The sequence below is a fragment of the Miniopterus natalensis genome, chromosome 1, assembly GCF_054644295.1.
Source record: "Miniopterus natalensis isolate mMinNat1 chromosome 1, mMinNat1.hap1, whole genome shotgun sequence".
Taxonomy (NCBI): domain Eukaryota; kingdom Metazoa; phylum Chordata; class Mammalia; order Chiroptera; family Miniopteridae; genus Miniopterus; species Miniopterus natalensis.
In genome coordinates this window covers 67379571-67396018 of record NC_142081.1, presented here as the reverse complement: position 1 = coordinate 67396018, position 16448 = coordinate 67379571, and the positions used below count along the sequence as shown (strand labels likewise).

General features: G+C 48.3%; 1 protein-coding gene across 2 annotated transcripts; it reads left to right on the top strand.

Annotated features, from left to right (window-relative positions):
- The first annotated feature begins 354 nt into the window (after positions 1 to 354).
- On the top strand, positions 355 to 12076 carry SALL2 (spalt like transcription factor 2). Of its 2 annotated transcripts, none has more exons than XM_016199613.2 (2): positions 355 to 452; positions 8810 to 12076. In XM_016199613.2, the coding sequence occupies exons 1-2, from the start codon at positions 380 to 382 to the stop codon at positions 11761 to 11763; spliced, it is 3027 nt and encodes a 1008-aa protein (XP_016055099.2). In that variant the 5' UTR covers positions 355 to 379; the 3' UTR covers positions 11764 to 12076. The 2 variants fall into 2 exon arrangements, with proteins under 2 accessions (XP_016055099.2, XP_087678898.1); XM_087822772.1 differs by lacking the exon at positions 355 to 452 and adding an exon at positions 8210 to 8430.
- Positions 12077 to 16448: the final 4372 nt, after the last annotated feature.

Genomic DNA, 16448 nt, shown 5'->3' with positions numbered 1-16448 from the left:
AGTACAAAAGAAAAGAGTGTGCGGAAAGATTAGGATTTTTGCTTTTACAATGGGAGCTGCAGAAGCGTAGGGAAGAAGCTGAAGGGAAAAAAAAGGGGGCGTCTCCCCTTTAAAGACTTGCAGAGATTGAGAGAGAAAGAGAGAGAGAGTCTGGGACAGAGAATCAGAGAGAGAAAGAGAGAGAGAGTCAGGGACAGAGAATCAGAGAGAGAGAGAGTTTGTCTGTCTCTGGGAAGAGAGAACATCTCTGCCCACAGTGACTTGCACTGGGGGAAAGGCATCAGTTGGCTTCAGACCCAAGGGAGAGACCAGACCAGGTCACCCCGGTTAAGACTCAGTGAGCGTCGCCCCTCCCTCTCCCACCTCTCTCTACCCGGGAATGTCTAGGCGAAAGCAGCGGAAGCCCCAACAGTTAATCTCGGACTGCGAAGGTCCCAGCGCGTCTGACAACGGTGGGTGCCTGGGGAGGGAGGCGGGGGGAGCTCTGAGTCCAAGCCTGTGTGGGTCAGGCCAGGGCAAGGGGAGGGCACCTGGGCCATGGGCAAAACCAGAGGGAGGAGAGAGTCACTGGGGGGTTTGAAGGAGTTGAGATACAGGGACTAAGGAGATGACCTGTGCTGGGGAGAAGCCTCACTTGGCTTTTCTGAGGATTGATTTTGTTTGTGTTTTCCTTGTTGTTTTTCTCTGGATGAAATGGAGTTTTCAAACTGGCTCTGTCTCCCCACCCAAGAGCTTTCTCCCCAGGTCCCCCTTTGCTCACTGGTCTTTGTGCCGTTGCTAGGTAACATCCTCAGACCTGAAGACTGTCTCTTAGGGGTGGGATTTTCCCCCCTTTTCTTTCTGGAGAGTTGGGTTGCAAGAGAATGAATTGGATAAACGTGAAGGTTTCCCCCAGGGAGAAGAGAAAAAAGTTTCTCATTGTTGAGCTGAGTTGAGAGCAGATCAGAGCTCCCAGAGGGAGAGAGCTAATGTCGGTCAGATGAAGTCTGGTTGGGGATGTGTATCCGTGTCACCTGGGGTAGAGGCCAGAGGGGAGGTCTGGATGAGGAGCTTAGGTTTGGGCTTCAAGGGAGGCCAAGCTAAGAAAAAAAGTATGGGTTAATATACCTGTTAATATATGCATATCATTTTATAAGGATATCATCATCTGTTTTGTAAGTAACAGATTTTCTTTATTGGAGGAGGGGTGGATTGCATGTATTCTTATAACATTACAGTAAGAGGCAAACAATAGAGCAACAGGGTACTGAAAAGTGACATTGTCCAAAGTCTCAGAAACAGAGGCAGAGTCAGGACAAAAACCTGGGTTTCCTGATGCTCAGGGCTGGCAGTGCTCACTCCACTAAATTAGGGTTTCCAAACTTGCTTGATGGATAGATCTAGGCTAGAGTCTGGGAATGTACATATCTTTGCAAACGTCCAGGTACTTCTTAGAATCAAGCAAGTGTTGGACATACTGGTCAGTGGTATGGCTACATGTGTTCTCACTGTGACAGTCTGGTCCTGGCTCAGAGATAAACGATTTGCTTAGCAAACAGTTGACTCGCCCAACAGTGTAGTATAGGATTAAGCACAAAGATTCTGAAGCCAGACTTTCAGGATTCAAATGCTGGCTCCACTACTCCATTAGCTGTGCAATCTTACTTGGTTTACTTTACCTCTCTGTGCCTCAGTTTCCTCATCTGTAAAATAGGGATGAATGTACTAGCTACCTCGTTAGGTTATTGAGAGAATCAAAATGAGTTAATATATGTACAGCACTTGGAAAAGTTACTAGCATAAATAAGTACATAGTGCATGTGAGTACTGTTATTATCATTATATGTTAGGACAGTGACAATTCCCGCAAGTGTTGAACTATCACCAAAGCTCAGGAATCTCTTGGCAGACTTCAGTATTTCTTTATTACTATGAAAAGCTCTAGGAGAATATACTTGAAGTGACCAAAACTAAATCATGGATTTGGTTTTCCACCATGACTGGAGGTCACATCAGTGCTCTGTGTGCTATGGAACAACCTTAACAGACATACTGTGTTTTGGGTAGAACACCTCCTCAGAATCACTGCTTTTCTGGGATCCCACTGTGCCCATATTAGAGGCTCATGGTGGTGACATCTGTTCCCTCCTGGGACACATTAGCCCCTCTTAATGCCTCTGCAGGCCGGATGTTTCCTCCTCTCGCTCTACAGGAAACTTCCCTCCGACCCTCAGAGCTGCCTCACAGTCCTGCTCCCCTGCTGGCTTGATTGTGGAACAGTGCTGAATCTCCCCCAACCGAGAGGCATTTTCTCTCTTCTCCCAAGTCTGCTCATCCATTCTCATACCACAGCTGAGCAAAAATCTGTGAGAGAGTCAAAAGGAATCTGCAACTGCCCCGAGTGGATTCTCAAGCTGTATGTAGCTCCCACTTGGAGGCATGGAGATGCTGCTCCAAAGCCATCCCCATAGAAACTGTGTAGGCTTGAACCCAATGTCAGCAAGTTTCAGTTGAAATATTGCCTTTGAGCCATGACAGTCAGAAACATAAATGTAAAGAGCAAGAAAGTAGTAGTAACCGTAGTAACCTCTTAAGATCTGCCTAAGGAAGCTTAAGGGTTTTCTGATCAGCATTCTCCTGAAAGTGAAAGATCCTGGGTTACTTTCATGACCTGGAGGGTCACTGGGTCTCATCCGTAAGATGTGGTAGCTATGTTTGATAAAATCTAAAATTCCTTCATGCTCTTATAAGATATGTAAATTTCTCATTTCCTCCTTTTCCACAGATAGGGTTTCTGTTTGCTTATGTGATCTTCGGGCTCCTGACTTTTCCTTCTACCTCAGAGACATTTTCTTGTTCTGCATGCCCCCAAATTAAGTAAGGAAGGCTCTTATTCGGGAGCTCTTATGTGTGTCCCTTGGTGTACCTGTGAAACTGTGGGCATCATCACGAGCATCAGCAGACATTTATTTAGTAGGCTAGGGTGCCGCTGAGGTTTTCTGGAATCTTTGCCTTCTTTTAAGCAATGTTGACTCTATGTGACAAGCAAGGCTGAGCCTTTGTTGCACATTTTAAAAACCTCATCTCTGCAGTGACGTAAGATGTCACCAAGAAACAGTCTGTAAGACCTGTTATCCAGGCATGTTTTTGCTCAGTTTCTTTGACCAGAACATCAAAATCTAGCAGAATAGTTATTGCACATAAGTGATGAGAAGGAAATAGTCTATTTACTTAAAAACTCTGGAGAGAAAAAAAATATCTCTCCCCTACAGAGTCTAGAAATCTGGATTAGAGAACATAAGGGACATGAATAGGGAAATGTGAACTAGTACATCTGGGAAATAAAGGAAACGATCAGAAACCCAGATATTTAGTGAGAAGGAGAAACCAGGACAACAGCCAAACAGATCTAGAGGGAGAAACGGAAGTTGGCTGACATCAAGAGCAGCAAAAGGGGAAAAATGCAAAAATAAAGTTTTAAGGGCTCTGTTCTCTTTGTATCTGGAAGTAGAGAGCATCATCTCTCAGGCTATTAAGCCCTAAACCTTTCAGCCCTAGGTACCCTTGGGTCAAAAACAGAACATTTCTAAGTGGATAGAAGTAACTCAGGCATGATGTGACAGAGAACTGGAGAAGGAAGCAGAAAGCCTGGTTTTCAATCCAGCCTGGACTTTGAAGCTACGTGACCTAGGGCAAGTCCCTTCTTCTCCCAGGGCTTCACCTTTTGGCCTGTAATTAATGACACTCATCAATAATATTTGTGGAGTATTTACTATTTGTCAGGTGCTGTGTTAGGCCTTTTATGTATTTCATTTTGTTTATTCCTCCCAACTACGCTATTATCATCTCCATTTAAAAAAATTTTTATTGTGGTAAATATACATATCAAAATTTCCCATTTTAACCATTTTTAAGTGTGAAATTCAGTGGCCTAAAGTATATCAGTGTTGTACAGCAATCACCACCATTCATCTCCAGAGCTCTTTCATCTTGTAAAACAGAAACTCTATACCCATTAAACACTAACTTCCCCTTTCCTTCTCCCCTCAGTCCCTGGTAAACACCATTCTACTTTCTGTCTCTATGAATTCATCAATTCTAGGTACCTCCTGTAATGGAAGCATATAATATTTGTCCTTTTGTATCTGGCCTATTTCATTTAACTTGTTTTCAAGGGTCACCCATGTTGTAGCATGTGTCAGAATTTCATTCTTTTTTATGGCTATACCTCCATTTTAAAGAAGAGAAATCTAAGCCTGAGGTCCTGAGGTAGATTAAGAAACTTTCCCAAGGTCATAGAGATTAGAAAGTGCTAGATCTGAGACACTAACTCAGGTCTGTTAGATTTAGAGCTGGCACTCTCAATGACTGAGTTCAATGAATGAGTCAGATCTCCAAAGTCCCTTTCAGCTCCAAAGTGGTATGAATCCATGTTAAGTTCTGAGTCTTTTTTTTTTTTTAGTCTTCACCCAAGGATATGTTTTCTATTGCTTTTCAGAGAGAGTGGGAAAGGGGGGGGGGTAGATATTGAGAAACATCGATGTGAGAGACACATCGACTGGTTGCTTCCTGCACACACTCCAACTGGGGCAGGGGATCGATCCGGCAACCAAGGTCTCACCCTTGACTGGAATCAAACTCAAGACCCTTCAGTCCTTGGGCCAACGCTCTAACCACTGAGCCAAGCCGGCCAGGGCAAGTTCTGAGTCTTTTGATGTAAGAAAAATAAACTCTTTTCTTTTTGATCTAAGATATTCCTATTCTGGAAACAAACATATTTTTCTCACTTAGCACTGGATGTACAGATCAACGTGCCTGAATAGTGATCTTCCGTGTTGCACAGGCCACGGGTGCATAAGTAGGTGTGGGTGGCAAAGGAGTATCTGTGTGTATTTAGGAGAGAGGAGTGAGGAAGAGAAGACGGGACATTATCCTTTAAAAACAGTCTCTAGCAGCAGTTACAGAACCGATTCATAATTATGGACACTATCAATTAGTGTTGGTCCAATGTTAACAGTAAGTTTAGGCAGGTGCTTACATCGTGTGTTTTGTTTCTTTAATGGCTAGAAAATTCTCAGACTCTTTGTAGAACAAACCCTTTCATCTTACAATTAGAAATGTGGTTCAAGATGCGCATGGGAAAGGCAATACAGTGGGTAAATTCACAGTCAGGTTGAAATCATCGTTTTGTTCACGGAAGCAGGATGCAAGAGAGCTGAAGCGTGCTGTGGGCGGAGGAGAAAGGGTGCCTGACAGGAAGATTTAGCGCTGAGTGGTTCATTTTGCCTCCGTCCTCGGTTTGGCCAGGTTGAGCACAGGCAGGGTTTGTGAGGAGCAGGGCAGTACTCTGCTAGGTGCCGTGGTTCTCATCCTTGTCTGGACAGTGGAATCACCTGAGAAACTTTACAAACACACTGATGCCTGGGTCCCACCCTCTGGGATCTGAATTAATTGGTCTGGGGTGTGGCCTGGCCATCAGGATTTTTAAAAGCTCTCCCAGTAATTCTAATGGGCAGCGAAGTTTGAGAACCACTGTTCAACTCAACCCTGCCGCTGTGAACTACCTGCCCGGCTTTCTCTTTGTTCTCCACAGCCAGTCTCTCCCTAGCCTAAAGCAGTAGTTTGATGGCCCAGCAGGTTTAGAGAACCACCTGGTGTCCCTTTCCCTCGCCATTTCAGACAAGCATGTCCAGGTCTTAGGCCTTCATCCATCCCAGATTTTGCATGTGACCCAGAATAGCTTACCTCTCCTTATCTGCTATCTACGACACCATTACCAGCTTAGTTATTCCAGTGTTTATGACTTCATTCGTGACTGCCTAAGAATTCTACCCCCCTTTTCAGGATAGGCAGCGAGTGCTGAGAAATAGAGGGTTCCTCTTACAGGTGGCTGTTGATCCGTCACCTTTCACCAGGGACTAAATTTACCTTAAAGAAGAGTGCAGATCAAATTACTCTCAGAAAGCAAGTTTCATTAAAGAGCAAGAAAGGGGACAGTGTTTCCCAGGAGAAGATGAAAAGAAAAGGATTTCTTTTCTTGTCGGAAGACTTGACAAAACAGCAACTTGGTATCAAATGTTCAATGCTAATTAACAAATGCTCAGTAGAAAGCTTCCATCTGATTCCCTCGCCCTTACTGAGGCCAGAGAGCAAACGGCAGGTAGGAGCCACACAGGACCCTTTCTTTAGCATTAGGGAAGCCACACAATGTTGATGTGCTTCAGAAAGCACTGGACAGGAGTCAAAATTCTGAATGCTTCCTTCACTGATTTACTATGTGGATTTGGAAAAGTCACTTAACCTCTCCAAGCTTCAGTTTCCGTATGTGTAAAAATAAACAACACTGCACTAATCTGTTACTGCCGTAATTGCAATAGACCCTTCCATTTCCTCATTGTAGGATCAGGCCTGGAAGCACTTAGCTCCTCTGTTATGGAGCCATCATTTACAATGTTACGATCCTTATGATTATCTGAAGTTTTAAAACATAATTCAGTAAAGTGTTTTCAATTAAAAAAGACAACAAAATTTTTGTTCAAAAGTTAAGTGGATGTTACTACTATTAGGTTGTTTAAGCTCCTTCCAAAAGTGACTCCCTACCCTTGACATATGCCAATGATATTAGCCAACATCATACCTCAGAAATTAGTAAGATTAATAAGCAACATGGCAAACAAATTTAATTTCAGTATATGTGTATTTCAATTTATTTTGTTTTGCCACTGACAATGTAAATTCTCTAATCCATAATATTTGGCACTCCTCCCAGAATTTTAAAGTCCCATATATACATGCTAAGAGTTTCTCAAGTTTTTGTCCCTATAATACTTCTCTAGGAAGATAGCACAGCTACACTATTACCACTTTACAAAAAAGGAAATAGTGGCATAGTGTGGTGTGACTGACCACCATGCCTCAGTTTACCAGTCAGGCAAGATTAGAACTGGGATTGGAACAACATGGGTTACTGTTGCCGAGACAAACCACACAAACTAAGAATTTGTGGTCACTTCCTGCAAATTCAGTAAATTCTTTGAGGAAGTGGGAAATCCATTAAGATTCATTTCAAGGTAGAACGGGAATTCAGAGTACCTGATCTGGGAGGCATCTTACCCCTACCTACTTCTCTCTGAATAGGAGACTAGGAGGTGGCCTCTGTGGCGCTGAGCAGGAGTTAAGTCATTTCTAGGCATTCAAACCAGGTTGGAACTGAAAGGGGCTTTAGACTAAACACGAAGAGGCTGCCTGGAAGCCCCTGCTGCATTTTTCCCGTTGTTTCAGGAGGAGCTCCCCTCCCCCAAGGTTAGAGCTAGGTGGGCCTCTGTTGGCCAGCATCTCCCCAAGCCCAACTGCCCTTAATAGTGACAGTGTGTGTTGCAAGAGGAAGACAGTGATGGAAGAAGAAGAGTAGAGAAGATGGCTCATTTAGGACATGGCTGTTTAAATAAGCATGAACTTTGTAAATTATGTGTGGGGTGGGCCATCTGTGGAGTAACTCGCATTCAGCTATTATTCTGGAGGAGCAGGGGCCGGGTGTAAAAGGGCTTGGTGTTCGAAGACAGGAGTCCAGAAACGCCTTCCTTGGAAATTCTACCTTGCAGCCTCCCACCCTGAGAAACTTCTTTTGTGGGGGGAGGTGAGGGTAGGGTGGTAATGGAAGTAAGGAAGACAGGACAAAATTTGGGGTGTTTTGGGGAGTGTGTGTTGATGATGAGTGAACGTCCTGGGTTCCCCCTGCGCTCTGACCTCTGAGGCTCCTTTGAGGAGCTCAGACCACTCTCTCTGGAGTCCCCGTTTTTCCAGGCTCAGCGGATCCTTTATGCAAAGAAAAGCAGGAGAAGCCTATCGCTTTGCTCTATTGAACAGGGTTGTGTTTCCCACTGTGCCCCCTTGAGCTTGCTGGGGGGAGGGAGGCCAGGCCTGGGCAAAGACATCTGGAGATGGGGGGAGCTGGCAGAGGGCAAGGCAAGGTGGACCCCCACCAGAACCCACAGCACCTGTCACCGAGCCTCCGGAAACCCTCCTAGGCTCGGGGTCCCCGCCCCACACGCCCACCTCCGCCCAGGCTAGCTCGGGGTTCCCGCTCCCGCCTCCCTCCCCGGCAGCTCCTCCGCACAAACTCTGCTCCCCAGCAGCTCCACCCCCATCTCCCCTCTCCCAGCTTTCTCGCTTCTGCTCCGCCCACCTCCGCACTGCCTCGCTCCCCTCCCCCTCCCCCTCCCCCGTGGCTCGCAGCCCCCGCTGCCTCCGCCGGGCTCCATCTCTGCAGTCTGGGCCGCTGGGTGCAGAGGCTGCCGCAGCCCCGTGGCCACCGGCACCTCCCCGTCCCCGTCCCCGTCCCCATTGTCTCCCGCTCCACCCGGCCCTCCACCTCCCCCACAGCCATGGCGCACGAAGCCGGGAGAAGCTCTCTTCTCAGGGGGCCCTGCGGGGAGCCGGCGGAGCTTGGAGGTGCGGTAGGGCCGGGCCAGGGACAGGGTGGGGGCGGAAGGGACGTGCGAGGGGAGGGGGTGCTTTCGGCGGACGGGATCAGATGCACGTTTCTCTACCTCGACCCGGGTCCGCGTCCTCACACCTATCCCGTGCGCCCGCTGGTGGCCCGGGGGGGGTGGGGGTGGGGTGGCAAGGGAGGGCAGTAGCTTGCGTGCGCCCCCACCCCACCCCCACGGCGGGGTTCTGGAGGGTCAGGACTGAGCTCCAGCCCTCTGCATGGCCTGATGGTGAGCTCGTCTCCCCTCCCCCAGCGAGCAGGTCCTGGGCTCCTGGTTAATTAGAACCTCGGCGTGGCCCTTCCAACCGCGCCACCCACGCTCTCTCCTCTTCTTCCCAGGTGATGCTAGCGAGGAGGACCATCCCCAAGTCTGTGCCAAGTGCTGCGCACAGTTCACTAACCCGACTGAATTCCTCGCTCACCAGAATGCATGTTCTACTGAACCCCCTGTAATGGTGATAATTGAAGGCCAGGAGAACCCCAACAACTCTTCGACCTCCTCTGAACCCCGGTCTGAGGGCCACAGTAGCCCGCAGGTCATGGAGCCAGAGCACAGCAATCCCCCGGATTCTGGGTCCTCAGTGCCCACAGATTCCTCCTGGGGGGCAGAGCGGAGAGGAGAGGAGTCTGCAGGGCATTTCCTGGTCGCTGCCACAGGTACAGCAGCTGGGGGAGGTGGGGGCCTGATCTTGGCCAGTCCCAAGCTGGGAGCCACCCCTTTACCTCCAGAGTCCACCCCTGCACCGCCCCCTCCTCCTCCTCCTCCACCTCAGCCCCCAAGTGTAGGCAGTGGCCACTTGAACATCCCTCTGATCTTGGAAGAGCTCCGGGTGCTGCAGCAGCGCCAGATCCATCAGATGCAGATGACTGAGCAAATCTGCAGGCAGGTACTACTGCTTGGCTCCTTAGGCCAGACGGTGGGTGCCCCTGCCAGTCCCTCAGAGTTACCTGGGACAGGGACCACCTCCTCCACCAAGCCCCTGCTTCCACTCTTCAGCCCCATCAAGCCTGTCCAAACTGGCAAGACGCTGGCACCGTCCTCCTCTTCCACCTCCTCCGCCTCAGGGGCAGAAACGTCCAAGCAGGCTTTCTTCCATCTTTACCATCCACTGGGGTCACAGCACCCTTTTTCTGCTGGAGGGGTTGGGCGAAGCCACAAACCCACACCTGCCCCCTCCCCGGCCCTGCCAGGCAGCACAGACCAGCTGATGGCCTCACCTCATCTGGCATTCCCAGGCACCACAGGACTACTGGCAGCACAGTGTCTTGGGGCAGCCCGAGGCCTCGACGCCACTGCCTCCCCAGGGCTCCTGAAGCCAAAGAACGGAAGTGGTGAGCTGGGCTATGGGGAAGTGATGGGTCCCTTGGAGAAGCCCGGTGGACGGCACAAATGCCGCTTTTGTGCCAAAGTGTTTGGCAGTGACAGTGCCCTGCAGATCCACCTGCGCTCACACACAGGTGAGAGGCCCTATAAGTGTAATGTCTGTGGCAACCGCTTTACCACCCGCGGCAACCTCAAAGTGCATTTTCACCGTCATCGTGAGAAGTACCCGCACGTGCAGATGAACCCTCACCCCGTGCCAGAGCACCTGGACTACGTCATCACCAGCAGCGGCCTGCCCTATGGTATGTCTGTGCCGCCAGAGAAGGCCGAGGAGGAGGCGGCCGTGCCGGGCGGAGGAGTGGAACGCAAGCCTCTGGTGGCCTCTACCACAGCACTCAGTGCCACAGAGAGCCTGACGCTGCTCTCCACGGGTGCGGGCACAGCCGCGGCTCCTGCCCTCCCTGCTTTTAATAAGTTTGTGCTCATGAAAGCAGTAGAGCCAAAGAGTAAAGCTGATGAAAATACTCCTCCGGGGACTGAGGCCTCCGCCATTGCAGGGGTGACAGAAAGTGGCACAGCAACTCGCATGCAGCTAAGTAAGTTGGTGACTTCCCTTCCCAGCTGGGCACTGCTTACCAACCACTTTAAGTCCACGGGGAGCTTCCCCTTCCCTTATGTGCTAGAGCCCCTGGGGGCCTCACCTTCTGAGACGTCGAAGCTTCAGCAACTGGTAGAAAAGATTGACCGACAGGGAGCCGTAGCAGTGGCCTCTACTGCCTCAGGAGCTGCCACCACCTCTGCTCCTGCAGCCTCCTCTTCAGCCTCATCTGGACCTAACCAGTGTGTCATATGCCTGCGAGTGCTGAGCTGTCCTCGAGCACTGCGCCTGCATTACGGCCAACATGGAGGTGAGCGGCCCTTCAAATGCAAAGTGTGCGGCAGAGCTTTTTCTACTCGGGGCAACCTGCGAGCACATTTCGTGGGCCACAAGGCCAGTCCAGCTGCTCGGGCCCAGAATTCCTGCCCCATCTGCCAGAAGAAGTTCACCAATGCGGTTTCTCTGCAGCAGCACGTTCGAATGCACCTAGGGGGCCAAATCCCCAATGGTAGTACCACGCTCCCTGAAGGGGGGGGAGCTGCCCCGAAGAATGGCTCTGAGCATTCTACAGTCCCTGGGGTAGGGGCCTTCCCTCAGCAACCATCCCAGCAGCCGTCCCCGGAAGAGGAGTTGTCTGAAGAGGAGGAGGAGGAAGAGGAAGAAGAGGAAGATGTGACCGATGAAGATTCTCTGGCAGGAAGAGGCTCAGAGAGTGGAGGCGAGAAAGCGATATCGGTCCGAGGTGATTCCGAAGAGGCATCTGGAGCGGAGGAGGAAGCGGGGATGGCGGTGGCGGCAGCCACAGCTGGGAAGGAGATGGACAGTGATGAGAAAGCGATTCAGCCGCCTCCTCTGCCGCCGCCACCACCACCACCAGACAGCCTGGATCAGACACAGCCCGTGGAGCAGGAGGGCAGTGATGCTGCAGGAGGCACGGAAGAGGGGGGCAGACCAGAGAGGAGCTCGAGCCCGAAGGCAGCTCTCGCCCTTGAAGGGGAAGACAGCAGCGGCACCTTGGTGGAGGAGCTGAGCGGGCAGGAAGTGATGAGAAAGGAGCCGGGAGAAGGCAGTAGCAGAAAGGCCTGTGAGGTGTGTGGCCAGGCCTCTCTCACCCAGGCAGCTCTGGAGGAGCATCAGAAGACCCACCCCAAGGAGGGGCCCCTCCTCACTTGTGTTTTCTGCAGGCAGGGCTTTCTCGAGCGGGCTACCCTCAAGAAGCATATGCTGCTGGCTCACCACCAGGTACAGCCCTTTGCCCCTCACGGCCCTCAGAATATTGCTGCTCTTTCCTTGGTCCCAGGCTGTTCCCCCTCCATCACTTCCCCAGGGCTCTCCCCCTTTCCCAGAAAAGATGATCCTACGATCCCATGAGCCTGTGTTTTGTACCTCCTGCCCTTTGACCTAGGTTGCAGAAACTGAGAGCTCTGTAGAAGGACCTCCAAGATTTAAGAGCCCTTATTTGTCTTTTTCTTTGATTTCTTACATAATATGGCCCAAGTGGTTTTTCTCTAGTCCCTGAGCTTGGAAATTGTTGTGCTTACAGGAGGATGGCCCCCTGAGGAATTTTTCTTCTCTCTTCATTCATTGTACCTTAGGGAAATAGATTGTCTACAGCTTTCACATTCCCAAGGGAAACCCTCCCCAGCTTCCCTGGGGTGACCCTTCTTCCCCCTCCTCTCTTCCACTCCCTTTCCCTTTGGCAGGTGCATCTGAGCACCCACATTTGGAATTGCAGCCCAGCCCGAAGGGGCCAACAGCTTTCCCTGCAGGGCTCAGTTCCACTCCTCTCTGGTGACCAGGTCAACCTACAGGGCTTCTTGTCCCAAGACACTTCTCAGTTGGTGAGGGTGTGACCCCTGTCTTTCTGGAACCAGTATGTGGCTTTCCTGTCAAGTGACCTGCCCACCAAGCCTGGGAGTCCCATCTCCATCTCCACTATACTACTTCAGCACCACCAGTGCTATTTGGCCCAAGAACTGTGGCTGGGAACTTGCCTCCAGCAATGGGAATCTGAGAGGCCAAGGAGAAAAGAGTCCTCCTCTTATTTCCGCCTCCTGCATCCAAGGCAGTGCCTGAACAGCTTATAGAAGTAGCAGACTGTACATTCCTTCTCCTTCCCCCTGGTCCAAGAGGTGCTAGCAGTGAAGCTACAGCGGTATCTCTATCTGTGGCCCAGCCCTATGGGGTAGGGAGAAATGAAGGACATACTCTTGCCAGTAAGCTCCTTGATAATCACATTAAGGCAAAGGTCAATATGCCAAGACATCTCCAGCTTCTCACATTCCTTCATGATTGCCTCTCAAAATTAGGAAACAAGTGGATTTCTTGCCAAGAGGTGTCCCATGGAATATTTTAGGAAATGTGAAGTTCATATCTTGAACAAGCACTGTTGGTGAGGTTAGTTGAAGAAGTAATGATGGAGAGTTGAGGAGTGTTACTGAAGTACAGGGCTTTATATTGGGAACCTGTGTGATTAAGAAAGAAACATGATGTGAGGTAGTGGACCTCAAATTCTTGATTGGATGGGTTTCATGAATGTTCTTTTGTACTAAGTGATTTAGTGTGCAGCAATGCACCACAGGTCATGGGAGATTTCCTAGCACTAGTGTGCTTCTAGTTTTAGATAACTCCCTCCTTTATTCCCTGGCAATCTTGTATTTTTCCTTCTTTCTCAAGACCCAGTTCCTCCCCATTTTGCCTAGTCCATTGACCGGGGCTTATGTCTTTGCTACTGTCTGGTTCTTAGAGTCCCAGACTTTGGGAGATGAGCTCCAGCTGGTGTCCTCCCTGCCTCTCCGTCTTATAATGAGATGTAGTATTTACTCTTAACATAGGATCTTTTGGAACAGTTCTGAGGAGGAGAAAGTGTTGGTTCTGCTAGTGACTGACCTGAATGATGACTTCTCCTCCGAAGGTGTAGGCTCCAGAGCTTCCTAACATAGTAAAATGTGAAGAGCAGACAAGGGAGATGTTAGCGTCTTTCCCTTTTCATTAAAAGTGTTTTAACCAAATATTTGTGTGTTTCTCCTTATTTCATGACTAAATAGCCAGCTGGGGTGTGATATGGCATTCCCTAACATTGAGATTCCCTTCCCACCTATATGTCTTGCCAAAAGCTGAACATATGGTGTTAAAATATTTAATTTATTCAGCCTTGTCTTAAAACAACCTCCAGTGCATGTAATTTCCCTGTGGAAATGGACTTTGTGTTCTCAAAAGGTAGGGAATTTGCCCACTGTGTGCAGTCATTCTCTTTGCCTAGAACCTTATACTGCCAAGCTTTTGTGTTTTATTTTGTTGGGTTTTTTTTTTTCTTTTGTTTACAGTTTGGAAGCTGTTTCTTTATCAGTCTTTCCTGAACTCCAGGCCAGCCTGGCTGAAATCAGTTAGTCTGCAGAACCAAGCTGAATTCATCTTTATGATCCTTGAGATCTGATACTATAAATAGATAGAAAAAGTAATTCAGCCCTAATAATTTCTGCCAACAAGATAAAGGAGAATTATTAGTAGAGGAAGTATATGAGGGGTGGAGGCATGAGATGAAGCACTTATTTATTTTAATTATTTATTTTACTTTGTTTCCTTATAACACCATAAGGTTCATATTTCACTCTAAGACGTTGGTTTCATAAAGAGAAGATGCTCCAGAATTTATTTTTTTGTAAGACTGATTACAGTATCACTGATGGAACTGGTAAAATGATCTACCCAAAGTCACTTGGCTAATTAGTGGCAGAGTTGGATTAAGAACCCAAATTGAAACAATCACAGTCTTAGTGCTACAACCAGTGATCAGGGTTGGTGTTGGCTTCCTGCTACATTGTTAAGAACTCCTGGTATATGGCTGCCTGGAAGACAGAAGGGAGGACGTGAATAAATCTATTTTGGCTTGATTCAAGGTAAGAACAGTATTTGATTCTAGTTGCCCCCACCAGAATAGTACAGATCCCTTTAAAAGGTACTGACACTGATGAATAGGAACACATGGGAGTCTTATGAACTCGACTCAGGGAAGAAACAGCTCCTGTCTCTTCAACTGCTGGCAAAGCTTTATAAATCTGTTTTTCTTTTCAGCCTGTGGAAGGAGATGGGTCACCAATCCTTCTATTTTCTTTACCTCACCTACCCCTATTAGACATAGATAATGCCACTTAACTAATTAAACTAGACTTGCCCTCTCTTTAGATGCCAGTTCCCATTATGGTCACAGCTGTCAGTGAGGCTTCTGCTGATGAATGCTTTGGACAGGTCGACACAGTCTGATCCCCCACTTCCCTCTTTCTGTCTCCTTTTCATTCTTTTTCCTACCTTTTTTTCTTTCATTGACCTCTTTTACCTGACAGTTTTAAAAATATATATTTTAAATATTTTTATTGATTTTTAGAGAGAGGGGAAGGGAGAGGGACAGAGAGAGAGATATAGATGTGAAAGCGGAGCATCAGTTGGCTGCCTCCTACATACCTGTACCAGAGACTGAGCCTGCAACCTGGGCATGTGCCCTGATCTGGAATTGAACTGGTAACCTTTTGGTGCACAGGACGATGCCCAACCAACTGAGCCACACTGGCCAGGGCTTACCTGACAATTATTTTTTTCTCTTCATTTTAATCTTCTTAGTGCTTTTTAGTCTCCCTTATTGCAGCCTCCAACCCCTACTATATCTCACTTTTTTAAAACATTTTTTCACTGATTCCAGAGAGAGGAAGGGAGACAGAAAGAGAGAACATCAATGTGAGAGAGAAACAGCCATTGGTTGCCTCCTGCACTCATCCCAACTGGAGATGGAACCTCAACCAGGGTATGTGCCCTGACTGGGAATTGAACTCTCTACTTTTTGGTGTATGAGACGATATTCTAACAAACTGAGTCACCTGTCCAGGGCATTTCTCACTCTTAATCACTCACTTGGTCATCTTTTTGGAAGGTGAATGAATTTTAACCTGGTGGAATGAATATGTAAATAAATGCAGCTCACAAAACAATTTACATGAAATAAAACTAGACCCAGTTCAAACTGGATGGATAAAAAGCATCTATTAGAAGTAAGAGGCTACTTCTTTGCTTATTCATTCAGTTAATTTCTGAGGAATTATTTTCTTTCAGATACCAAGTATTGAACAGGTACAAAATAACACACACTTCTGCCCCTAAAGGAGCGCAGTCTAGGAAAAGGAAAAATGTAAACATTTTTTACATGGTGGTAGTAAATACTGACAGACACAATGGCCTGCAGGTTCCCAGAGGGAAATAACTCAATGCAAAGATGGAGAAGGGTGAGGGCACACACAAGTCTCTTGAATTCAGCTTTTTTAATAACCACTTAGAATATACCAACTCAATCCATACAACAACCCAAGGACCAATGCAGTTACCATTTAAGAATCTATGCAAGATACACTGAGTCTTTTTTGGCAGATACAGAGATGTGCTGCTTCAGAGGTGTTCCTTTAAGAGTAAAATGGTGCTCTGGCCAGTGTGGCTCAGTGGTTAAGAGTGTTGGCCTGCGCATCAAAGGGTCTGGGGATCGATTCCCAGCCAAGGGGCAGGTATCTGGGTTGCAGGTTTGATCCCTGCTCCAGTTGGTGCACAAGTGGGAGGCAGCCAATTTTCTTTCTCACATGGAAGTTCCCCTCCCTTCCTCCCTCCCTTTCTCCTTTCTACTCTCTCTAAAAATCAATGGGAAAAAATATCCTTGGGCAAGGATTAACAAAAGAAGAATGAAATGGCTACCTAGCTGCAAAAAGCCTAGCTAGCTAACAGCCTCCAGCTGTCCCACTCTTCACTAACCCTTGGCCAATGACTGAGCAAGGTGGTGGGTGGTACAGGGGCCTAGACATTCCCATGGGACATTCCCATGGAAGATGGGGCTCTAATGAGCAATTTTTTCTCAGGAACTCCCCATTGGGCTGGCAGAGACTTTGTGAGGTCTGCATCATAGTCTGACAGCTCTCGCTGCCCAATCCTGCTTCCCCCCTCCTCCCACCCTTTTTCTACAACTACTCCTCAATAAAACTTTGGGCTCCTGCTTCTTAGAGATTTCAATCTTTGTCACCCCT